Genomic DNA, 26,879 nt, shown 5'->3' with positions numbered 1-26,879 from the left:
AAAGAAGCCCACCTTTGAAAACACAGATGTTGTTTATTAGAGTTTGGGAATTCGGGATTTTTCCTGATTTCTCTTTCCTTTCACCTTGGTATATTATATGGATACTTATATAGTTAAAGTATTAGACTATAAATAAAAAATTGATGGTATATTTAAACAACTGTGAGAGTCTCATGGGGCTCAACCAGAGTTTCAAGGAGGGGAGTCGCTGTAGAAAAAGGTGGCTGTGAAAAGGGCCTTGGACACGTCCCGCTAAAGCGTGCCAAGCATTGCGTGGCAGAAATGTCAGGCTTATAGAATGATTATGGGGGTGGTGGGGTGAAATAATCAGACCTGGGTTTTAATAAGATAGTTTACATTGATAACCATTATTCTGAGCCTTGGCTTTTAAAAAGCTATCAGGATAGTGTCCTTTGAAAATGGCAAGCAGTTAATCAAAAGCATTAGGCACCGAAAGTTAACTGATTGTGTGCGAGGCCCTCATAACTTTCTTTTTATAAAGTGAGTGTTCAGTCTGGAAGACATTGTAAAGAGTGAGAGAGGGAACAAAAAGGTCAATATTGTGAATTGTAATTAGCTGATTTGATTTCGGTGCCAGATTCCCGGCTGTACGGAATCCACAGTGTCGCTGGCAATTCTTCATCGCGGACACGTTGCCCTTCTTTCAACACTCTGGAGCTTCAGACTCTTCTTTAGGACTCTCTTCATTAATAATCGTTGTCCAGATTTGAATTTGTTTTCTCAATGTGTGAGGGTTAGGCGCACCGGCAGATGTCTGTGCAATGGTTTCAACGTATACCGTAATCCTTCAATGTGGGAGTTGTCTCCAAAATAGGAGTCATGTAAGACTAAAGAAGTAATCTCGCTGGCAAGATTTTAAAGTCTTTTTAATTGCACTTAAAAAAAATTGAGGGGCGCCTGGGTGGCTCAGTTTGGTTAAGTGTCCGACTTCGGCTCAGGTCGTGATCTTGTAGTTCGTGAGTTTGAGCCCCGCGTCGGGCTCCGTGCTGACGGCTTGGAACCTGGAGCCGCCTTCGGATTCTGTGTCTCCCTTTCTCTGCCCTTCCCCCACTCATATTGTCCCTCTCTCTCTCTCAAAAATAAGTAAACATCAAAACATTTTTTTAAAAAAATAATAAAGCAATCAGCTATATACTTAAGATTAGAGTATTTAAAAAAAAATTGAACTACCAGAGAATATTAGGAGCATTGTACATGGGGTCGGAAAACGGCCTCTCAGAGATTAGCTATAGATCGTAGCTGGGGTCATCCAAAGTTTTAGCTAGTCATTCACAAGTTCTTCTATAATTAATCTGTGCTTTGGCTTTCTCCTTTTCCATGAGGTTGTGGAACCTTTGAAAGAGTTAAAGATACTGTGCCAATTTATTTTGCTTCCATTCAATAGCACATTTATTGAGTACCTATTAGGTGCCAGACATCGCCCTAAATGTAACGAGGTTCAAAGATAAATAAGACTGAGCCCCTGCACAGCTCCCAGTCTGGTGATACAGCAAAGTCACACGTACAAATAAATAAGACCAGGCTGCATACATAAGATGCTGTTTAGGAGGTACAGACAAAGGAAGCGGCGGTGGAAAAAAAGAAAGGGAGAACAGAGGCGCCTGGCTGGCTCAGTCGGTTGAGCATCTGACTTCAGCTCAGGTCATGATCTCATAGGTCATGAGTTTGAACCCCACATCGGGGGGTGGTTCAGAGCCAGCTTGGGATTCTCTGTCTCCCTCCCTCTCTTTCTCTTTCAACAAATAAACGTCAAAAAAGTTCCTTAAAAAAAGGAAAGGAAGAGCCATAATGACCATCTGTGGTAGCCAGGAAGACTTAAGGAAGTGGCATTTGAACTCGGCTTATTAGAAGGATGGAGTGCTTTCAATAGACAGAAATGAAAGCAGCTCGTACTAGGTGCTCAATTAATGTTTGCTGACGAGGCTAATGACAGACACAGATATGAGATGTGCTTGAGAAATAGCAAGTTTACTAACCCAGATCCAATCGCGAATTCCCCTTCTATGAAGCAATTCTAATTCAGGTAATCCGTGACGTACATGAAGGTCATTTTTTTGAAAATTAACCTAAAAAGGCTTATATCAAAAGCAATTTTCCCATACGAAGTCATGGTAAAGAAGGAGATCAGGGTGTAGTGGATCAAATTGAAGTGACATTAGCAGTGTTCAAAGAATGGTTTCTGGACCCTGGTGATCCATGAAGCCTAGGGATCCGCAAGGTCAAAATCACCTGCAAAACAGTACCACGATGTTATTTTGCCCTTTCCACTGTGCTGATACTTGTGCCAATGGTGCGAAAGCACTGGTGAGTACAACTGTCAGCACCACAGTGTGAACCAAAGCAGTGACACCAGGGCGCCTGCACGGCTCAGTGGGTTAAGGGTCCAAATTCGGCTCAGGTCATGATCTCGTGGTTTGTGAGTTCAAGCCCCGTGTCGAGCTCTGTGCTGAGAGCTCAGAGCCCGGAGCCTGCTTCGGATTCTGTGTCTCCCTCTCTCTCTGCCCCTCCCCTGCTCACACTCTGTCTCTGTCTCTGTCTCTGTCTCTCTCTCTCTCTCTCTCTCAAAAATAAATACACATTAAAAAAAATTTTTTTTATTATTTTTTTTCATTTTTTTTTCAACGTTTATTTATTTTTGGGACAGAGAGAGACAGAGCACGAACGGGGGAGGGGCAGAGAGAGAGGGAGACACAGACGCGGGGCTCGAACTCACGGACCGCGAGATCGTGACCTGGCTGAAGTCGGACGCTTAACCGACTGCGCCACCCAGGCGCCCCCACATTAAAAATTTTAATTAAAAAAGAATATCATGGCTGGAGCACCTGCCTGGCTCAGGTGGTAGAACATGCAACTCTTGATCTTGGGGTCATGAGTTCGAGCCCCACACTGGACACAGAGATAACTTAAAAAAAAAAGCCATGGCTGAAGCAGTAAAATGATTAGTTTATTAAACTATAACCCCTGAATCCTTGTAAAAAATATTCTGTTACAAAATGCAAAGTACATTTAAGGTATTTCTGCTGCAAACTGTGTGGATGTGTGTCTCAAGGAAAAGCACTTGTAAGATCATTTAAGCTAGGAGCTAAACTGGCCTCATCTTTCATGGAACACCATTTTTATTTCAGATAATACCTGACAAACTATGGTTATACAGACTTGGGTATTTGCTAGGCATTTTCTTTGAAAGGAATAAAGAGAACCCATCAGTTAAAGGAAAAGCTGACAGCATTTGTTGCCAATGAGAACATTGAAACTTTCAAGAGAAACTCAACATTTTAGAAAATCCGCATTTGCCACTGTGAGCTTGAGAGCTTCCCAATGCTGCGACTTTTCCTGATGAGATTGGAGATGATGTAATTAATAAATGTGCTTTTTTTATGTCTCATATAATAAGAGGTGTTGACATTTGGAAAACCTACGTAGCTCAGTGAACCAATATTTTTTTTTAATTTTTTTTAACGTTTATTTATTTTTGAGACAGAGACAGAGCATGAACGGGGAGGGGCAGAGAGAGAGGGAGACACAGAATCGGTAGCAGGCTCCAGGCTCTGAGCCATCAGCCCAGAGCCCGACGCGGGGCTTGAACTCACGGACCGTGAGATCGTGACCTGAGCCGAAGTCGGACGCTTAACTGACTGAGCCACCCAGGTGCCCTGAACCAATATTTTTTTAATGTTTATTTACTTTTTGAGAGAAAAAGACAGAGTGTGAGTAGGGAGGGGCAGAGAGAGAGGGAGACCCAGAATCCAAAGCAGGCTCCAGGCTTTGAGCCATCAGCACAGAGCCTGACGCGGGGCTCGAACTCACGAACCGTGAGATCATGACCTGAGCTGAAGTCGGTCGCTTAACCCACTGAGCCACCCAGGCACCCCTCAGTGAACCAGTGCTTTTGGATGAACCCCTGTATGATGATACAAAATGGGTAAAAGGTCCATTCAAAGTTCAGAACATACCAATGGATTTTAATGGAACAGAACATGAAAAGTATATTCATGTGGTTTCATATTGCACGTTGTGAGGAACTTCCCCCCCTTGTTGAGAGTGTCTATGAAGTATCAATGACAAATAGTGACAGTTATCTGAAAAGGCTGCTAACATACTTCTCTTTCGCCACTACATTTCTGTGAGACCTGGATTTTCTACAAATATTCCAACCAAAACAACATGTAACAACAGATTGAACGGAGAGGCAGATGTGATGATCCAGCTTCCATATTAAGCTGGACTTTAAAAGACATTTGCAAAAATGTACAACAACGCCACCCTTCCTTCTAACTCCCTTATGTCAGGGAAAATATATATTTCTTTTTCATTAGAAAACATTATTTCTGCGAGCACATCGCGGGTTTATTACTGTTATGTTTAGACAAGTTATTAAATATTTTTTACATTTCTCAGATATAATTTCTAAGATAGTAAGTGTCAGTAGATATAGCTTGTATAAACAGAAGTTCTCTGATATTCCAAGTAAGAGTAAAAAGGGGTTCTGAGACCAAAAAGTTGGAGAGTCACTGGTCTAGCTTGTCCTGGCCTATGCATCTGTATTATACATTTAGGGTACATTTACATTTACATTTACATTTACATTTACATTTACATTTACATTTACATGTAGGGTGGGGAGGGTCAGAGAAAGGGTGCATTAGAGCTGCAGAATAGAGATGATGCTAGAGTGGGGGATGGTGGGTGGTTTGGCTTCTCTGACACCATTGGAGGTAGCTTATTGGACTTTTCCTTCCTTGCTTGAAAAAGAAACAAAGCCACCGTCACATGTCTCTACGGTACACAGCTTGTTTCAACTAGATCTTGGTGTAGCAGCTAAATCACAAGTAAAGAACATAAAAGAATACTTTGCAGTGACAGTGAACACAGATAACAGAAACCACAGAAACCAAGATGTGTCGGTGCATGCGTTTTATTTTTCTGGATACCTCTTGCGCAATTGCAAAGATCTCATTTTCGGTAGATCCAGCATCTTCTGTTGGCCATTATTTAAAACTAGGAAGTGGGCCTGACATTTAAGACTGAGAGTGGATGGTGGGGCAGGAATAGAGGACGCTGGAATACAGCCTCGGAGAGAGATGAAGCGGAAAAGCGAAATGGGGTCTGAGAACTGCCCCCACAGACCATTGATGCGGTGAGCTGGGCTTTTGGGTCAGTGGAGAGATTTGGGGGAGGTGGGAGTCACATAAAATTAGACGTTGACCACATAACTGAAAAGTCAGACACAAAACACACGTGTCTCTTAGTAGGCATGTTACCTACAATAAAGCAAAACGAATCCCAAACCATCTTATTGAAATCGTGGAAGGGGGAGAGGTTTTTAAAGCTTTTCTGGTGATCAAGACACGGTATGTGGCAATTAATTGTATGTATTCATTTAAAATGTGTGTAAAATGTCATTGCTAGTCTCTTCTTCTAGTGGGAAGCATTTGTTATTTCAATTTGGCGAATGGGAACGTAGGGGGCTTCTATAGGGATCTTGTCTGATCTTGGTGTCCTCTCAGCCGATAAATATGCTTTGCCTATACATCCTAAGTTTCTCATCGGTGAGTGCTACCACGGAGGCTTTCGGGAAATTAAATACCATGGTATGGAAAAGTCTGATGCGGTATATGCTCTAGTCGAGAATCCTGTCAAACGCTATGGAACGTTCCAGACTATAAGCAGTTTACACCTATCTGCATTTGAAAAATGCTTTTTCAAAGCCCCTGTGTAATTCATTCACCATTTTTTTAATGCCTCCTGCCAGCAAGACACAGTTTCAGACCTACCTGAGAAATCTCAAGCACGGTACATTTCTGGTCATTTCTTGCAGCTCCTGAGGACCATGTCTGTGCCCAAAGGTAGAGTTCTGGATAAAACCCTTGACGAGGAAGGGCTTGAAAGTGGCGACTGTGGCGACGATGAAGACGAGTGCATCGGGGGCTCGGGGGACGGCACCACAAAAGTGAGGAACCAGCTCCGCTTCCTTGCAGGTGCGTGTGAGCGCCAGCGCGTCTGAGCAAAAATGGCCACGCTCGCAGAGTCAACTGACTCTGCTCTCTAAAACTTTCCACAAGTCCCTGCAACATAGAATGCCTTCAACTCTGCAAGGAAATAGTATATTCTAGAAAAATAAAGTTTTCAGGTAGGCTTCTTCCCCCCCCCCCCCCATCTCTGGACCCGGGTAGATTCAAAGGGTAAATTCCTGTTTGTTATTTTATCCTCTGAAATGAGCTGACCTCATCACGTGGCTCTGTTTCCCGTTGGACATTTCCTTGGTTCCTCTCAGTTATAAAAAGCAACGCAGTCTTCCGAGTCTAGTGAAAACCAGCAGTGAGGTAACCTTGGAAGGAAGCATAAGAATACCGTTCCTGTTTCTGTCTTCATACCATTGCTCGCGTTTATTTCGGTAGAGATGCTCCTCTTTTGACCCGTCTTAAATTACACCCATCCCTCCGCTGTATGTTGACTAACCTGGCATTAAAACTTAATACTTTTACAAAAAAAAAAAAAAATTACAGCCATCCCTCAAAATGCATTTCAAGTTTGCTGCAGTAAAAAAAAAAAAAAAAAGCTTTAGGGAGAGAGCGAACTTGTATTTGCATTCTGGCTGTCTTTCTCCTAAGACTTCACTCCCTTGTTCACCAAACAGGGGTCATTGCCCCGACTTCACAGGACTACTGCAGGATTAAATCAGGAGGGCCAAGTCGTACAGCATCTAGCCTGGTACCTACCACATGCTTGGTGCTCCATAATTGTTAGTTTCCTTGAAAATAATCTTTCACAACCAGGCTACACGTGTCTCCATCCTCTCTGAATTACTAAAACAAACTCTACCAACGCTCTCCAGAAATAGTCTGCAGTGGCCCCCATGTTCCATTCCTAGGGCACAACGCGATCACCCAGAGGCTGGCATCTTATAATCGGTAAAAATAATAGAAGCCAACACTCGATGGACATTAACCATGCTCTAAGCACTGTGCCGAAATTTTAGCTGCATTGCCTTATGTCATTTTCACAATGAACGAGGGGTTGTCCTTATTCCCGCTTTACAGATGAGCAAATGGATGCTGGAGTAGAGTCATTTGCTTACAGTCGTGCAGTCGCTGAGGGCAGAGTCAGGGTTCAGAGGGAGGAAATGAGATTCTGGAAGCCACTCTTGGAACAGCTCCACTCCGATTCTTCTTTCTCTGCTCATCTAGACAATTGTAGAAAGACTGAAATCTGCTTTGTATTTTGCTACCCAAGAAAGCTTTCGGTCATCGAAAGCTTGCCTGCCCGATTCTTCAAAATATTGACTGGTCCCGGCATTGATCCTTGGGGCACGCCAATTTCCCTACTTCTCCAAAACTGCCCCTGCCTATCCCTGCTCTTGCTTATAGGCAGAACACGACTCCACAGTTCCATGGTGACTTAACTTTTTTCAACAGTGTTTGGTAGGGGACCTTGTCAAGGGCCTTTTCAAAATCTAAATAGATTACATCCCCTGGTTTTCCTTTGTCCACATGCACATTTATCCTCTCAAAGAATTCTAGTCAATTCGTTAGGCATGATTAACCCTAAGTGCTTTGTAAACTGTAAAACACTACACAAATGGTGGTTAATTTAATTTCCAGGAAAAATGATGCCTTACCCCCAATAGGTTACACTTGGCTAACATGTTCAGTGATCCTACCAGCCTGGAGCTCCTTCGGTCCCCTTTGAAATGTTTCTCATGGAGAGGAGACTCACTGGCAATCTGCCAGGTTCATGGCACAATAGCTGTTTGGAACGACAAGCCATATACTTTGGTCAGCTGTTACACAATTTTACCCCAAATCTGGGTAGATGCCATCTGGTCCTGGTGATTCATCAACATCCATTTAGTCAACTAGGCTTGGAACACTCTGTGCGTTTACTGCCGTCTCACTTAGAATTCCAGATTCCTTCCTCCAAAACACAACTTGGGAATAAAAAAACAAGGCTCAGGGTGGGTTCAGACTCTGTTCTGTCTCCCTCTTGTCCCCGCCCAGACCTTTCACACCATAACCAGCAAGCGGTCCTACTGGCCAGCCGCCCTGGCTCACATCTTCCCTTGTTTCGCTGAACTGGATGAAGTGCAGGACACGTCGTCTTCTCTGTTCCTGACTTTCTTTCTAGCTCCCATGCGTCCTGGGCCAAGCCCCTTCCTCTTTTTAGAAGTCAGTTTCTCCATTTGTGAAACAAAGAGTGCGCCCAGTTCTTGCAGGCCATTCTAGGGCCAGCAATCCGTGATGCTGTTCATTTATTTGGCTTTGCTCCAGGGTGCTTATTTGGGTCTCGGGGACATCTTCTTTTGTGTTTTCTTCTGACCTCGTAGGTTCCCTGCTTTCTTACTTCATGTCTCTTGTTACGTAAGATCGTGGCAATGAAATAAAATCATCATCATCATCATCATCATCATCATCATCATCATCAAATCAGCCACGCAAAGCATTTGGCATGGTGCCTGGCACCTAGTAAGCACTCAAAAAAGCCTATCTACTATTAAAGCAACTGGTCTGTTGCTGCTAACTGCCGACCTCTGGAGCTCAAAGAGCCTGCAGATGTAGCTTAGAATTAGCTTGTTTTATTAGTTTGTTTGTTTAAGACTCATAAAAGGCGATTACAACCAGGTAACCAACACGCAGCAATATCCCCAGTACTCCTTGCTACTCCAAGTGGGGTCCGTGGACCAGCAGCATCCGTATCATCTGGGAATTTGTTAGAAACGCAGACTCTCAGAGCCCACCTCAGACCTGCTGGGTCATAAGGTCATGTTGACAAGGTCCCGAGCTGATTCGTTTGCCCCCTTTCCACCTTGTAACCGAGCACTTGTGTGTGGCATTTAGGTTTAATACGTGAAGCGTCTGAAAAGCCACTAAACTGGCCACAGTGAGTCAAGTGTTCCAGGAATATAAAAGAGGCCTGAGGCCCGGTCACCCATATGATACATTAGGACACTTTTCCAGTTCTAGCACATTTATGCACAGCGGGACCTTGAGCAAGTGATGTCGTGCTCTGAGCCTCAGTTTCTCCAGCTGTAAAGTGGGGCTGCTCACCCTCACCGGTCTCAGTGAGTTGTTGTGGAAATCAGAGGCGATAATGAGTACCCAAGTGCTTTGCAACCCGTTAGGCTCTACAGATATTTATAACGACCAGGAGACATTATTAATGCAAAAATCTCTGGAAGCTCTTTGGCTTTCTCAGCGTCCATAGTTCGGCACGAATTTTCTGCAAAGATTGAATTTAGCCCATGAGTTAGAAAATGCTCTTGCGCTGAACACCGTGTTCGAGCTCCCTTCCAGGGACGGATCATCCGTGATGGACCTGGTTGCCATCAGCACTGTTCCCAGTTATTGGCCTTGTCAAAGCTCTTGTTGTCAAGCTGTTTGGGAAGCTGGCTGGTCCCAGCGCTTTGGCTGGGGCTGACTTCTGAGAAGCTTTGCAAGCTCTGGCCAGGTGTCCCCAGCCAAGACATGATGACTAAGCATCTTAAGCATCTGCCCCCTCTCTGCCAAGTCCCCACTCTCACCCACACAGAAAACCATGCGTACACAAGCACATACTCACGTAGGTGCTCATGTGTGCGCGCACACACACGCCTGCTGTTGGAAACACAACTGAAACACATGCTCAGAAAACAACCCAGCAAGGAACACGCATCTTAGAGATATCTGTTACCACTCCCTCACCCCCTTCCTCCCTGGGCTTGTTTTGACTCCAGCTTGCACTACTCCGTGGGTACAGCCAGAACATTCTGGTGAGCCTAATGTCTTTATAACTGCGAGTCAGGAAAAGAAGGTAATCTTGTCTCGAGCTGCGTCAAAGACGGGGGAAGTGATCGTGGATGCCGTGAGAGCCTAGCTCTTTGGATGAGGGATGTGGAAACAGGCTGTAGAAGACAGACACGTTCCTTGTTGCCGTGTGGGAGTAAGGTGGCTTGAGCTGGTTGGTGGGGACCCGAGGAGTAGACTTCGTGAAACGCGTCTTGGGCTTACAACCGGAACCGATATTCAAACCGCATGGACGTTTCTTACCCATTCAAACAGATGTTTCTTGTGGAAGCGCTCGCCCTCAAGAAACTTTCAGTTTCACCATTGTCAGTGTGGGGACTGAAAAGAGAAAACCTGCCACTTGTTCCTTGGCTGGAGGTCAGGGTGAAGGTGAAATCCAGGCCCAGACAGGTCCCTTTCGCCAGCCTGCACGGTCGTGTCCAGGCGTTGTGACGCGGAACAGCTGTTTGCTCTGCCCGACCAGTCACCTCCTCCCAGCGGTGCTGGAGTGAAGCCATTAAGACTCAAAGCTGTGGGCCCCATGAGTCTCTATACTCCATATTTCCTCCTTGCTGTTACTTTGCAATCCGGAGGCAAAAGTACAACTCAAATGAAAAACCAAAAAAAAAACCAAAACGGCACTTAAAAATACTTTTTAAGCCAATGATTTTCATTCATTTTTTTTTTTTTTTAGTGCATCAAGTGTGACCTTATATTCTGACTCCTAGCAAGCCTGTGCACATAGGGAGACGAAGGGCACTTCGATAGCTTAACTCTTCTGAATTGTGCAGTCAGACCTTCGTCATGTGGGCCGGTAGCCACGTTGTATGAATAAATTCATTAATGGGTTGGCTTGGCGACAAGGATGAAACCCATGGAGGAACTTTATAATGGGCCTTTTCTCATGGGCGATATCTGCAAGCTTATAACGCTTTACCTGTTGCAGAATAAGTAGAAAGTTTGTCGAGGAATGAAATGTCCTGAGTGTTTTGTTGTTGTTGTTGGTGGTGGTGGTGGTGGTTTTGTTTCTTTGTTTCTTTGTTTTGTTTTGTTTTGTTTTATGGGAAAGTTGCTGAGTCCTGTTCAGAGATTAAAATACATGTGAGGGGCATCTGGGTGGCTCAGTCGGTTAACCATCCGACTTCGGCTCAGGCCATGATCTCACGGTTCGTGGGTTCGAGCCCCACGCCGGGCTCTGTGCTGACAGCTCAGAGCCTGGAGCCCGGTTCAGATTCCGTGTCTCCCTCTCTCTGCCCCTCCCACCCTCACACTCTGTCTGTCTCTCTCTCTCAAAAATAAATAATAAAAAAATACATGTGAAGACAGTAATATATCTATTTATACTGCCCTATTGGTCATAAGTCCAGGAACAAATTAGACAGTTGCCCCAAAATGTATTCTACAGTTTGACAATCCTACTTCCTCTGGACCCTTTGCTCTTCTCTAAGTAACCCGCTTCCAGAATTCTCAGGTATCTCGTAATGACTCCCTCCAACCTTCTTTCTCGTTACATCAGTCCCTCAAACACGTGACCCCAGTGTAAGGGGGCCTCACGTCATTCACTGTGATATGGATCCCATCTGATGGATGAACGCAGTACCCGCCTACCCTCGGGCTGCTGACGCTTGAGACATTCAGCTCTCAGAGTCAGCCAATCTCAGTTCGGTCTCGGCCACTTGCCAGTGCTGTGGCCTTAGACAAAGTCACTGAGCTCCTCTGAGGCTCCGGTTCCTCATCTACAAAAACAATGATAAAGTATTTCCTCACCTGCCCACTTCAGAAGTTGTCGAGTGAAACACAGGTGACAAAAGACATAGAAGTCCTTTATACACCGTAAAGCAGGGGTGCCTGGGTGGCTCAGTCAGTTGAGGATACGACTTTGGCTCATGTCATGGTTCATGGGTTTGAGCCCCACTAATTAGACTCACTGCTGTCAGCACAAGAGCCCGCTTTGGATCCTCTGTCTCCCTCTCTCTCTGCCCCTCCGCCGTTCATGCTCGCTCTCTCTCTCTCTCTCTCTCAAAAATAAAGTAAAAACTTTAAAAAAAAGTAAAAACTAAACATAAAGTAAAATAAAGTAAAAACTTTAAATTGTAAGGCAGTTTCTCATTTAGGGTAATATTGTTAAGATTGGTTAGTACCATTGGGTTATAAGTTTTAGTTGCCAAAAGCCTGTAGCTAAAATTATAAATTAAGTCCCCGAGGTTCTGGCCAACAGTTTTCATTATGATATGCTCCTTCTTCTCCACCCCCAAGGTGGCGTTTTCAGTTACTCATTAACTTGTTTTTGGCCCAGTGAGAAGGTATTTAAACAATGACAAATATGTCTGCCCTAGTCACAACAGTGGTAGTCACCTACATCTTGAAAGAATCACAGCTAGTTATGTTTTGTTTTCTTTGGTGTTAGTGGGACAGTGAGGGCAAGGGTGGATGAGTTGGGGAAGGTCAAGAAAGGGCCTGTGATTTCTTTCCATTCTATCTTGCTCTTAGCTATAAGCAATCTGCTTTCTTGCCTTGATCTTTTCGAGAACAAACGCCATAGGGAAGCTGAAGGAAGCAAAGCTTATTATAATAGCACTCTTCATGCAGATAGAGACCAGGTGCTTCTTACTGATGGATTGACAAGACGGCCAATCCCATCTCACCCCAGAGCTTCGTGCGGTTTCCATGGCTCACAGAGATGGATTTTGATGCGAGCTCTGTGAGCGATATTAGCTGCCTGTTCAGTAAGTGTACTCAGCAAAGGCCCTTCCCCATGCTTTAGTGTTGACTAGGGAATCAGTACAGGTAAGCTGGTGATAGACGAGAGTAAGGGAAGGTAAATACTTGCTGTAAAGTTACTGTAACTTGAGATGCTTTAAGGAGTGTGTTTCTTATTATTCGTGAGCTGTTCGGGGGTTCGCTTTTCTAGGCCTACTGCCCTGTGATATTTTCCTACCTGAGCCATTAGGCTAGGAGGCTTTTATCAAGGGTAATGCCATGATAGTTCTACTTGCTGGTGGGCCTTACATGGAACTCTAAGAAGTGGGGGAGTGTTAGGAGGAGTGTGAGTGACCCGTGGCCATTGTATTAGAGTTTGGGATCAGTTTCTAATTAACAGGAAACCGTTGAATGTATGAATCTCCCTAAATGGCGCAGTTGATTTTCTCTGGATAGAGCCATGTGGGGAAGTTCGTGACGGCCTCACCTGAATTGTGGTCGTCTAGTGTGGACAGAAAGGAACGGGAGGGAGAGATTTGACACTTAGCTGGTGGGAAGCTGGAGGAGGAACCAGCAGGAAGGTGGCAAGCCCAAAGCCTTGAGCTGAGCTGCCCAATAGAAGTGAAGCAATGTCCGTAAGGAAACATCCACAAGGGGTCTGAGAAAGCAGGTGTGTATGCCAGCGAGGGGGAAGTGCTCGCCTGCAAGAGAAGAATACCGTATCAGAAAGATGTGATGTCTAATTAAACTTGTGTGGTTTGTGACGATCTCTTGCGAGAGCCAAATCAGAGGAGCTCAGTAGAACAAGGAATCACGAGCCCGCAGAGCGAGGCAGAAACTGAAGGTGTCGAGTGCCTCCAGTCCTCGTGGCCGCACGCGGAGATCAGACGTGAAGCCAGGCTGAGGCCCTGGTCGAGGGGAAGAGGGACTCAGAGCCACTGGATGCTTTGCAATCACTCTCTGTCCACAAAACGCCCGCAACTACACACAAGCGTACAAACGTCTCCAAGTCTCTTTTTTCAATTCAGACCACGCTGTCCTTTCACTTTGCTTAATATGGCAAGAAGTTGTGGCCATTATCCGTTTCTCCCCCTTGTTTGCCTGTGTCAGGTGCAGGGAGAATTCCAATTTGCATCGGTAGGAATGAAGTTACTGGCAAGTTTTTGTTTGGTTGGGTTTTTTTTTTTTTTCTCTTGTTTGATTTGTTGTTGTTGTTGTTGTTTTTTAAAGGAAGCCTTGTTATAGTGCCTGCCTATGGACATACGTGGCTAAGAGAGGTTTAATGATCTGGCAAAATGATCCATGGTGTTATGGTTCTTCACATTGCTAAATATACTTACTGATTTTTAAAAACTGCCTTTTGATCTTTTTCCTTTTTTGTTTTCTTTCTTTCTTTCTTTCTTTCCTTCCTTCCTTCCTTCCTTCCTTCCTTCCTTCCTTCCTTCCTTCCTTCTTTCTTTCTTTCCTTATTTCCTTCTTTCTTTCTCTTTCTTTCTTTCTTTCTTTCTTTCTTTCTTTCTTTCTTTCTTTCTTTCTTTCTTTCTTTCTTTCTTTCTTACAATCCTAATGGGTATTGTAATAAGCCTTTAAGGTGAGAATGGGAGACCAGTACAGACAGAATCTCTTAATTTGTAGCTCCGTGATGAACTTAAGTGGTAATATAATTACCAAATAAATAAAAATAAGTAGAGGCTACTCTGTAAATTCTGGTGTTGGAGACGAGTCTACGCCAGAGCAGAAAGCAATTTCATGAGCAACTTCAGGAGGGGGCTCCAGAGCAAAGTAGTGTCCTTGACTACCAGTGAGCTCCTCAGAGGGTAGAGAGCAAGTCATTTTCATCGCGTGTGTACCCTTGTCAGCCGTCAGTCACCAACCTCTACTTTCCTCCCCCACCTTGTCTTGTTGTTGCCCCTTAGTAGAGGTTCAGTAAATATTTCAGTTTTCCACATGCGGTGCTGACTTCTCCACATTTGCTTCCTTTTGCCTCGGACTTGGTAGGCTTTAACCTCACTGCTTCTGTAATTAGCTTCCTCCAAAGTAGCCTTTGACTTCTAGCAGCTGAAATTATGAGCAAAGACACAGGAGATCCCTGTTCCAGTCAACACGAGGGTAGGGGCCCCTGTGAGGCGGGCAGGACTTGCTGTGTGAGATGCGGTATGTTGCCGCCTAGAGTGTCTCCTGAGGAGAGCGAGCAGGAGGGTGAAGAATTGGCAAACAGAGTCCGTGGAAGGATAGTGAAAAGATGTAGTGATGTTCAGTCTGTACAAGAGAAGAATTAGGGAACCACGAATGTCATCTTGTAATATTTAGAGATCTTGCATGTGGAAGATCAAAGCAGATCTGGAACCAATGCATGGAATTTACCCAGGAGATCTATTTTGACTGACGAAAAGGTGAACTTTCTAACCCTTTGAGCTGTTCCCCAGTGGCAGGGATTGCTCTAGGGAACAGTCAGCTTCCTGACTCTGGTGATATTTGACTAGAGATTGAATAGCCATCTATCAGAAAGATTGGCTGGGTGACGGTGGAATAGGATGTCGCAGAGTGAAGAGATACCTACATCGTGGGCTCTTGACTTCCATGAGCCTCAGTAGCTCTGAGACGCGATGGTTTCACGATGACTCACTCATGCAAAGAGAGCGAAAGAGAACCAAGATGGCGGAACAAGCCAATGAGGCAATTTTTCTGGCTTGGGGGGGGAGGAAAGAGGAATGGAGAGGCTACTCTCTGGTTGTACTGGAGCACATGTCACCAATTTTGATTCTCTGCAGCTATTTTCCTAAGCAAATGGATCCTTAGGAATAACAGAGACTTTTCCAGGGAGCAATTCTTTTCAACTTCCTGTCTGTCCCTCGCAGCCTCTAGACCTCCAGTTCTCATTTCTCCCCAGTTATTGGCAGGTTTGTGGCCTTCCTGGCCCTGTGTTGAAAAGCAAACTGGGTTCCAGTGCTTCCTCCAGCTATAAGTGGTTAGCCCTAATGGCGGAATAGTCAATAGCAAGGTTGTCCAGTCCACACCCATCTCCCGCACCACTCTCTCCCTTCTGACCCTGGTCTCACAGAATAGATCAGCGCACCTCAAGTTATCTGTGGGGAAGGACTGGGAAGGCGGGGGGTTTGCCCCTCCCAGATCTGTCATTGACCAATAGCTGTGTAACATATAATAAGAATGAATTAGTACAAAAAGGAAATCACAAAAAGGACAGCAAAGTATAAGCCGCAATTTTTTACTTAGGAGACTCAAAAGAGTTCGAAATTTCTCTATCAAATTGCTATAAAAATTGCTAAGCGCTTACTTTCTTTTTTTTTTTTTTTCAAGCGCTTACTTTCGATTTCTGTGCTTATCTTCTCACAGACTGGCAAAAAATAGCAGAGCAGCAGACCGCACTCTGAGTAGGGAGCAGTAGCCTGCTGTCTGTGTCTCTGCCTTGTGTCCCCCTAACTGTCGGAGCCAATGGTGGAACAGACTCAAAAGCAGCAGGTGAAATGGGGGTGGGGTCGGTGATGTGCAGTTATACGTCTGTATGCAGTCTCATCACATTGGTAGCTTGATATTGGCCGTGATGGAAATACTTACACCGCAGACATCAGCAAAAACTACAGATCAGGGCTGGGTTTATTGTTTTGTTGATCGTTTAGACTCTAGACTTAAGAAAGCGGTCGTAAAATGTTAGCAATGTGGATTAAACTCAGTCGTGTTGGCTCTGTAGCCATTACATCGTGAATCGCACAACACGCTGAGGATCCATTCTTCAGTGTTTGAAAGCTATTATCCGATTTAGCAGAGAAGTCACCGTCATCGTTGACAAAGGAGTGGGATTCTGACAGATATCTTTGTTATTTCATCGTTGTCTTATTCCTGAATGTAAACCAATATATCAGCCAGTGCTCTTGCAGGAACTACACTTGCTTGTCGGTTGCAACTCCGCTTTGGCTACCAGTGCAAGAGCCTGGCAAAAATCAATGAAAGAGGGGCGCCTGGGTGGCTCCTCGGTTACGTGTCTGACTTCGGCTCAGGTCATGATCTCACGGTTCACGAGATCGAGCCCCGCGTCAGGCTCTCTGCTGACAGCTCAGAGCCTGGAGCCTGCTTCTGATTCTGTGTCTCCCTCTCTCTCTGCCTCTGCTCCACTCGCACTCTGTCTCACTGTCTCTCAAAAATAAATAAACATTGGGGAAAAAAATGTTTTTGAATCAATGAAAGGGTTCTGCGAGAATCAATTGGCTATTTGGAATTTCTAATAAAGAGTATTGTATATTTTTTAGTATTTGGAAATTGTGTTCCGCATCCTTTATTCCAGCAAAAATTAAAGTAAATTGACATGCATGCTTTTTTTTTAAGAGTAATTTGTTGAACATTTACCAGTGTACCATGGGGTAAAAAGGTACTTTGGAAGATTGTTTTCCTTCCTTCATCCCTAATGGTTCTAGGCTTAAATCAATCGCTTTTTGCACCAAGAGTGAGGGAAAATTCCTCTCTTCCTGAGTTATGCTAGAAATTCAAGAGCCCCTCATTTTCAGTTACTCAGAAATCTAGGGAATCCTAGACTTGGAAACTTACTAACTTGGAAACTGTTAACCAGATCTGTAAACTTTTTTCTCAAAGCCTCTATTGAGGTTGATGGGCTCTCACCGAAATCTCTGTGCTCACCACTGGAAATCTCATCAGCTCCACCCCATGAGACGAGAGTCTTGTAGGCCAGCTCATGGGACACCGAGGCGAGGGCCGCTTTTAGAGTCCAGTCTCCCCGTATCAGACGGCATTACGGCAAATGAATACCGTGTGCCGGTATTAGCCCTGGTTTCACAGAGTTGGAGAGGAACTCCTAATATCGGGTTACATTTTGTTGGCTTCGTAATCACTTTTTTAACCACCGACCATATGGGCAGAGGTTGGAAGGAAAGCTAAATTTGGAACACACCCCCACTCTCCTTTTCAACATTTCTTTCTTGTTTGTGCAGGGAGGCAACATATTACTCCTACGCTCATATAGCACCAATTGCTACAGGTCTAAGGAACGAGATTCTCCCCAAATGTGGTCAGATCAGGGAACTGAATAGGTTTTCTCTACAAATATGCAGGGGCGTGCAGGAGTATCTGTGCTCTGCTTCTGCAGGTTTCGGAACCTGTCTGTGACACACAGCGCTGGACGACTTAAGTCCGCAATGAACAGAAACTTGGGGATTTTGTGTCTGTGGGTTCATAAGTTCTTTCTCATTTCTAGTCAGCATCCAGGGATTGCACCTTTCTGCGCTAATATCTTTCTGACTCGGGCTTTTTGGAGCGTGGAACCACGAATTTTTCTATTAAGTTGTTGTCGTTGTTGTTCCAGCTTTCCTTCTCCCCACACACCACTTCACGTGGAATGATCGAACAGGGAGGAGGGATTTGTCTGGGGCAGTGGTAATGCTTCGGGCAGTATCTGTGGAAATCAGGTGCGTTTCAGTTCTAGGATGTCTTAAATGCGACTCCGTAAGTCATGCGTCAGCCTAGACCCATACTCGTAGCACCTCAAAGGGATTTCGAACCAAGTTTGGCTTAAGGAATGGAAATGAGTCTGCCTTCCTTCAAAGAGAGGTTGCAGTCTTCCCGCTGACTGTTCGCCAGCTTGGAGTCCAGTGGGCGTTTTCCTTGCTCTCCCTGGATTCTGGGCATGAATGAGGAATGATGGAGCCAAATCCTTGAGACCAGCCTTTCTTAATCTAGATTAAGCCTCACTCACTGTTCCTGAACTTGCTGTTCTGCTCTTTAAGGCCTGCCTGGGCCTTTATGAATTCCTGTCTTTGGAATATATATAAAGCACTTAGGCCTGGCCCTGCTCCCTAGTGGGTTCCAATAAATGATGGCCGTTAATACTATGCACGTGCTGGTCCATTAGCCCATAATGCTTTCCCTTTCTCTACCTTTAAAACTCAGCTCATGGGGCGCCTGGGCGGCTCAGTCAGTTAAGCATCCAACTTCGGCTCAGGTCATAATGTCATGGCTTGTGGGTTCGAGCCCCGCGTCGGGCTCTGTGCTGACGGCTCAGAGCCCGGAGCCTGCTTTGGATTCTGTCTCTCTCTCCGCCCCTTTCCCGCTCATGTGCATGTGCGCTCTCTCTCTCTCTCTCTCTCTCTCAAAAATAAATAAACATTTAAAAAAATTTTTTTAAATAAGAAAGAAAACTCAGCTCAGATGTAGCTTCCTTGTCGGTGAAGCTGTGCCCTAGACGGAGTGCTATGTTAGTACCCGTTCTAGCATTTATCAATTTGAAGTCAGACAATTCCCAATGCCTGACACAGAATGGGTGCTCAACGAGTTTTGGTTGTATGACTCTGGCCGTACACAAATGAATAAGCACAGTACCTACCCATGTAAGCTCCTGGTCTAGTTGGGAGCGGTGAGGGGAGGCGGAGAGGACAGATACCTAACCAGATAATTATAATGTAATATGGCTAAAGCACTGATTGCAGCATGCACGGGGAGTTGTGGCAACACAAAGGAAAAGCTTCAAACCCACACTGGGGTGGTGAGAAACTGAGCTGAGTCTTAAGCAATGTAGAGGAGTCAGGAGAAAAGGGGAGAGCATTGCATGCTGGGAAGATAGTATGAGTTAAGACATGGTGGTGAGAAAGATCATGGTGGTTCTAGGAAAAAATACGCAGTTTGGTGTGGCTAGAGAAGAAAGAGGTAAGAGGTTAGGCTGGAAGATTAGTTAGGGGTCAGATCGTGAGAGCCTTCTATGCCTTGGTAAGGAGCTTGGCCTTGATCCCATAGCAGGGTCTATAAATTCACAACATATGGCTCATCAGCCTCCTGAACCACCACCCCTCTCATGGCAGACATCGGTAATCAATCACAGCACCCCTCTGCACTGGGCCCAGATGTGACCTCACAATCCTTTTCAACATAACGATGCAGGGAACACCACCAAGAGCTGGAAGGCAGCACTCTGGTTGGCTGCTGCTGTGTGTGTGTGTGTGTGTGTGTGTGTGTGTGTGTGTGTGTGCGCGTGTAAGTTGGGAGTAGGAGAGAGTGCAAGTTATGAGAGAATTATGACTTGGTTAGAATTGCATTTTGGAAATCTTCATGAAGAAGAAATCTTTAAGCAGAAGAGTCAACAGAGCCTGATTGTTCAGATATGGCAGGAAGAGGAAGAAAGGGTAGTCAAGGACAAGGTCAGTGTTTCCACTCTGGGCAAATGGACAGATGCTAATGCCCTTCAGAGAAAGAGTGAGCATGAAAGAGGTAATGATAGGTTTGGTGTGATAATAATAGTTCAGTTTTTTGAGTGCTTACTATGTGCCAGGCACTCTTTGAAGCATTTTACACGAAGCAATTTATTTTATCCTCCCGACAACTGTGTGGGGTGGGTACCATTATTATTTTTGTTTTGCAGATAAAGAAACTGCACAGAGAGGTGTAAAATATTGAAGAACTAACAAAATCAAGGGCACTGAGAGAGAACACGAGGGCAAGAAAAGCTGCAAACATATCACTGAGTCATTTGGATGAATATGGATAGAGCCAACCAGGTCGCCAGGCACCCATGCTAGAGTTTATCAATTCATCTTAAATGTTTTGGAAACCAAAGGATTTATTATTCTTGGAAGAGGCCCACCACGATGTGTATAAATCCATCTTGCCTTCACCATGGCTGTTCTGCTCACAAGGGCAAACATCCGTAGGAATATGAATTGAAACAAGCGTATCCAAATGATGACCTCAATGGTTTCCAAATGAATTTTCAAACCTAAAACACATCTAGCGTTTGTAAAATTCAAAGGGCGAGGTTAGAAGGGTATTAAATTTTAAGAGAGTACATCACGTTAAATTGTGCTTTTTTCTGGTGATTAAGCTTTTCTTCAGTAATCATACTACATACATGTATATTGTGCAAACATATAGACTTGCTTCATTTAATAACTCCATACTTTCCAAGGCACTTCCTCATCCCCTGTTGGAATGCTCCAGTCAGGAATCCAGTTTCTTTAAGGAGCATGCTGTGTCAATGGCTAATACACATGTTCTTATTTTCCTGTTAGCTTCACGTCTGCTGTCTTGCTATCTGGGCCGTGTCAGTGTCGCGGCGGCAAAAGCACTACCAGGAGTCAGGCACCGTAGCCAGGAGGTGACAAATGTCCGTGCCCTGCAGGCTGAGAACACAGGTCAGCACCGGAGTCCAGGTGCAGTGAGGACTGTGCTGTCTGGGATTTCAGACCCCCGAGGCCATGTTGCCCATTAACCCTGAACTCAGACCATGAGACTATGAATTTGCTAATGATCCCACAGTGTCCTCTGGAATTTTTTATAGCTATAAATGAGCTATAGATGTGCATCTTTTGTCCGAACATGCCAGTCTCGTTACCACCTCTTTACTTTTGCTGAGACCATTACCTCTGCTCGCAGTGCCCTCTGTTCTCTCGTCCTGATGCCTCCAAATACTTCAAGACCCACCTTCTCCACAAAGGTCATTCTTGTGGCCTCAGCCTTCCAGAACTCTTTCTTTTCCAAACTCCTTATATTCACTATTCTGTAACAACAACAACCAATTAGCAGATTGTGCCTTACAAATAACTTCCAAATTCATCATCTGCTTAAATCCTTCTTACAACCCTGCAAGGTTGGCTTTAATGTTAGCTCTTATAGAAGTAACAACTGAGGCCCAGAGAGTTAGTTAGGTAACTTGCCCAAGGTCAACGGGGAGTTAGAGCTAGAATCGGAGCCCTGACCTTTCTGATAACAAAGCTCACTTCCATAACCACCTCGTTTCATGGGCCAACACATGTAGCTGATAAACATTTGTTGATGACCATTCTTGACCTTTTCCATGGAGTTGATGATGCTGAGAATCAAAATAACCTCAGCAAGGATAGTTTGGAGCCCCTCCAGCCTTTAGGGCGTGGTGGCATTGGGAGGGGCAGAAGGAACAGTGTTCAGCCCAGTTGAATTGAACTATTTGGAACTATTGGGAGAATTTTATGTTTTCTCCATCTTTCTTTTTTTCTTTCTTTCTTTCTTTCTTTCTTTCTTTCTTTCTTTCTTTCTTTCTTTCTTTCTTTCTTCTTTTTATCTTTTTGTTGTTGTTGTTTAATGTAAGCTCTATGCCCAACATCGAGCTCAAACTCACAACCCTGAGATCAAGAGTTGCATGCTCTACTGACTGAGCCAGCCAGGCACCCCTTTTCTCCCTCTCTGCATATACGTATACATTCCGCATGTCTTTCTCATGAATCATAGTTCCTCTGGGTACCTGTGCCTGGGCCCGAAGAGGAGGGACTGAAGAACGCATGGTCTTCAAGTAATTCACTCCTCTTTTCCACTTGAGAGCTGTAATTATTGATCCACAGCATATTCTTGTGCTCCGTGACCATCTGGCCTAAGTACATCCTAGGCTATCATTTGCTGGGGCGGCAGTTGGTTTGGACAGCTTATCCTGAAGGTAGCTTTGGAAATGTGCATAATCTTGGTTCTGGGAGACTGAGCAGGCAGCCAGGGTAAAGGCCCCATGTGCCGTTCTTGGGCCCAGTGCCCCAACTAAAATAATACATTCAGAATTATTCATGATCCCTTCAGACCAACTCTCAATTTTAAGTTGTGTGCTTGTGAGCGAGCCTGGCTTCTTGTAGGTCTTTGGTATGTTACAGAATTGCATGTTACAGAGATTCATAATGAACGTGGGAGTGAATCTTATTCCAGCAGTAGTGGTAACAATAATAATAGCAGCAGTCAGAATCAGAACAACACTTACCACTGATCTCTCCACGCTGACATTGGCCTAAGTGAGTCCCAGCCACATTTATCTCTACAACACCCTGCGAAAGGTGGGTAATACTATAACTCCCATCTTACAGATGAGGAGGACAATGAAACTCGGAGAGATTATGTCTCCAGGTCACACAGCTAATAAATAGTTGAGCCAAGGGTCAAACCCATGCCTCTTTGGCTCCAAAAGCCATGAAACTACAAATACTAACCTCTGCTCTGCCGCCTCCCTTTCTCTTCCTGTTTCATGGTACTCTTATCTGTGCCACGTGAGCCTTTCAGTCTGCAGCCCACAGAGACCCACGGGCACTGCTTCAGCCAGCGCTAAGGTCAACAAAAGGGTAATGACCAGCATTCAGCACTAAGGGTCTGAAACTGGTCGTTCTTACCATGCTGTGCTCCACTGGCCAACCCTTGAGCCTCATTACTCTTGGCTCTCCCAACAAAGAAGGTTGAGATAAGAATGCAAATGGAGGGGCGCCTGGGTGGCGCAGTCGGTTAAGCGTCCGACTTCAGCCAGGTCACGATCTCGCGGTCCGTGAGTTCGAGCCCCGCGTCGGGCTCTGGGCTGACGGCTCAGAGCCTGGAGCCTGTTTCCGATTCTGTGTCTCCCTCTCTCTGCCCCTCCCCCGTTCATGCTCTGTCTCTTTCTGTCCCAAAAATAAATAAACGTTGAAAAAATAAAAAAGAATGCAAATGGAGTGCTTGGGGTGATATGACTAAATTAATGTGATCATCCTGGACTTTTGTAAAAGCATAAGACAGATCTGGTCTAGTACTTCTACTCCACTTTCCCTCGGGTCAAGACAAAGAAAACTCATAGTCAGCTTTGCTGGCAAGCCAAGATTGGAGATGTTCCATAAAGAAGAGGTCGGTTAAAAAAATCTACCACGTTAGCTAAAAAGTATAAATTTGTTCAGAGTCTAGTAAGAAATGATCAACAGGTCTAACCAACTTGAACCGACGGTTATCTTTGGTTCATATAATGTGGCCAATGAGAATGGATAATCTCTTCTGTATAAAGAATGTTGCTTTTATTAATATGGGTCTCTGTTGAATCTCATTTGAAATATGAGCTGATGAACTGATCCTTTTTTTTAAGTGACACCTTTATTAAAGTATAATTCACATAACTGTACACTTCAGCCATTTTAAGTGTAGAATTTTATGGGTTTTAGCATATTCACAGAATTGTGCAACTATCACAATCAAAATTAGAACATGTTCATCACCTTAAAAAGAACCCCATATTCCTTAGCCACTACCCCCCACCTCTGACTACCCCCTAACTCTAGGTAAACACTAATCTACTTTCTATTTCTATGGATTTGCCTTTTCTTGAAATTTCATATAAATGGAATCATACTATTTATGTGGTCCTTTGTGACTGGCTTCTTTCACTCAGTATAACATTTTTAAGATTCATTCATGTTGAAGCACTTATCAGTAGCTTATTTCTTTTTATTGCCAAATAATATTCCATTGTATGAATAGATCACATTTTACTTAACCATTCATCACTTGATAGAAATTTGGGTTGTTGGGGTGCCTGGGTGGCTCAGTCGGTTGAGTATCTGACTCTTGATTTCAGCTCAGATCATGATCCCAGGGGGATCGAGCCCCATGTCAGGCTGTGTGGAGCCTCCTTAAGATTCTCTCTCTCTCTCTCTTTCTCAAATAAAAAAAAGGAATTTGGGTTGCTCCCACCTTTTGACTATTGTAAATAATGCTGCTATGAACAAGATTTTGTATGGACATGTTTTCACTGCTCTTGGATATATAACTACGAGTAGAGTTGCTGGGTCCCAAGGTAACTCTTTAATATTTTGAGAACTGCCAGACGTTTTTTTCAAAGTGGCTACACTATTTTCCATTATCACCAGCAGTGAGTACTCCAGTTTCTCCACATCCTCTTCGATATGTGTCATTACCTGGCTTTTAATATAGCCAACCTAGTGGATGTGGCATGGTATTCACCTGTGGTTTGGATTTGCATTTCCCTGATAACTAATGATGTTGAGCATCTTTTCATGTGTTTATCAGCCGTTTGGGTTTTTCTTTGGAGAAATGTCTATTCAGTTCCTTTGCCTATTTTTAATTGAGTTAGTTTCCTTTTCACTGCTGAGTTTTAAGTGTTTTTTATATTCTGGATACAATAGCTTGATCAGATCTATGACTTGCAAAGGTATTCTCCCATTCTTGAGTTGTCTTTTCACTTTCCTGATGGTATCCTTTGAAGCAGAAAAGGTTTTAATTTTCATAGTGTCGAATTTATCTATTTTTCTTTTGTTATTTCTACTTTTGTGTCCTATCTAAGAAACCATTGCCTAGTCCCAGGACACAAAGATTTACGTCTATGTCTTATTCTAGAAGTTTTGTAGTTTTTGTTTTTATATTTACATCTTTAATCCATTTTAGTTAATTTTTGCATATGATGTGAGGTAGGGGTCCAAATTCATTCTTCTGCATTCTCCAATTATGCCACCACCATTCATTGAAAAGACTAGTTTTTCTCTTTTGAAGTCCTTGTAACCTGTCAAAAATCAATTGATTGCAAATGTGAGAGTTTATTTCTAGACTCAATGACTCTATTCTATTAATACATACTTATTGCCATTTACACACTGTCTTGATTACTATAGGTATGGAAGTAAGTTTTTAATTGGGGATGTGTAAGGCCTCCAACTTAGTTCTCCTTCTTCAAGGCGGCTTTGGCTATTATTATGGGTCTTTTGAATTTCCACATGAATTTTAGTATCAGCTTGTCAATTTCTGCAACTTGTAGATCAATTTGGAGGTGTTGACATCTTAATAATAAGTCTTCCAGTCAAGTGGGATGGCTTTCTGTTTTATTTAGGTCTTCTTTAATTTCTTCCAACAATGTTTTATACTATTCAGAGTGTAGGTTTTGTAATTCTCTTATTAAAGTTGTTGTTTTGTATTTTATTCTTTTTGATATTATTATAAATGGAATTGCTTTCCTAATTTAACTTTCAGATTGTTTCTTTGTACGTTCTTGTATAGAAATACATTTGATTTTTGTATATTGATGTTATATTCTGCTTCCTTGCTGAACTCATTTATTAGTTCCAATATTTTAAAAAATAATTTCCTCATGATTTTATACACATAGGATTACCTTATCTACAAATAATCATGATTCCACTTCTTCCTTTTCAATCTGTATGCCTTTTATTTTCTGGCCTGATTGCACTGGCTATAACCTCTAGCTCAATGTTGAAAGGAAGAGGCAAAAGCTGACATCCTTGTTTCTGATCTTAAAGGAAAAGTTCTCATGCATTTACCTGTAAGCATGATGTTTGGTCTGGGTTTTTTTGTTTTGTCTTGTTTTTTTTGTTTTTTTGTGGATGCCCTTTATCAGTTTGAGGAAGTTCCCATCTATTTCTAGATCATTGAGTGTTTTTATCATGAAATGGTGTTGAATTTTGTCACATCCTTTTTCGACATCTGTTGAAATAATCGTGTGGGTTTTTTCTTTATTCTGTTAACATGGTATATTGTTTGCATTTTGTATGGTAAACCAACCTTGCATTTTTGGGATAAATCCCACTTAGTCATGGTATGTAGTCCTTTTTTCATGTTGCTGGATTTGTTTTGCTTATGTTTTGTTGATAATTTTACACTCATATTTATAAAGGATATTGGCCTGTATTTTTTTTTCTTGTGATATCTTTGCCTAGCTTTGGTATCATAGTAATGCAGTCTCTTAGAATAAGTTGGAAGTGTTTCCTTCTCTCCTAGTTTTTGAAAGATTTGTGAAGGATCACTGTTAATTCTTATTTCAGCATTTGGGAGAATGAAGCCATCCAGACCTGGGCTTTGTCTATTCAGATTTTTTATTTCTTCTTAAGTCAGTTTTGCTAGTTTGTATATTTCTATGAATTTGTCCATTTCATCTAGGTCATCTAATTTGTTGATTAATAGTTGTTCATAATATTCCCTTTATAATCTTTAAAAAAATTATTTCCATAGGGTCAGTTGTAATGTCCTTTTTTTCATTCCTGATTTTAGTAATTTGGGTCTTCTCTATGTTTTCCTTGTTCAGTCTAGCTAAATGTTGGTCAATTTTGTTGATGGTTTCAAAGAACCAACTTTTGGTTTTATTGATTTTCTCTATTGTTTTTCTGTTCTCTATTTCATTAATTTTACCTCTAGTCTTTACTATTTCCTTCCTTCTGGTTACTTTGGGTTTAATTTGCTCTTCTTTTCCCCATGTGTTAAAGTGGAAGATTGGGTTATTGATTTGGAATCTTCTTTCTTTTTTAATGTAGGTGATTATAGCCATAAGTTTCCCGCTAAGCACTGCTTTCCCTGAATACCATAAGTTTCAGTATGTTATATCTTCATTTTCATTTATCTCAAAGTATTTTCTAATTTTCCTTGTGATTTCTTCTTTGATCGATGTTTATTAGGATTATGTTGTGTAATTTCAACATATTGGTGAATTTCCCAAATAACTTCCTGCTACTGATTTCTAGTTTCACTCCATGGTGATTGGTGAACACACTTTGCATGAGTTCCATCCTTTTTAAATTAACCAAGATTTATTTTATGACATCGTGTATAGTCTGTTCTGGAGAATGTTCCATATGCACTTCAAACGATTGTATATTCTGCTGTGAGCCGGTCCATTTT

At 43.3% G+C, this 26,879-nt stretch overlaps 1 protein-coding gene across 2 annotated transcripts in view; it reads left to right on the top strand.

The window, feature by feature from the left end:
- The window catches only part of GPC3 (glypican 3), a 421,980-nt gene that overhangs the window by 366,723 nt on the left and 28,378 nt on the right, over positions 1 to 26,879 (top strand). Inside the window, exon 7 of one of the 2 annotated variants that reach the window (XM_023249385.2) lies at positions 5,840 to 5,999. The exons of the other annotated variant lie outside the window; for it this stretch is intronic. Coding sequence (XP_023105153.1) covers positions 5,840 to 5,999 — 160 coding nt within the window. The remainder of the gene's footprint in view (positions 1 to 5,839; positions 6,000 to 26,879) is intronic. 2 annotated transcript variants of the gene reach the window in all.

Source organism: Felis catus, chromosome X, assembly GCF_018350175.1.
Source record: "Felis catus isolate Fca126 chromosome X, F.catus_Fca126_mat1.0, whole genome shotgun sequence".
Taxonomy (NCBI): domain Eukaryota; kingdom Metazoa; phylum Chordata; class Mammalia; order Carnivora; family Felidae; genus Felis; species Felis catus.
The sequence above is the reverse complement of the archived record's forward strand: the minus strand, read 5'-3'. Positions and strand labels throughout refer to the sequence as shown.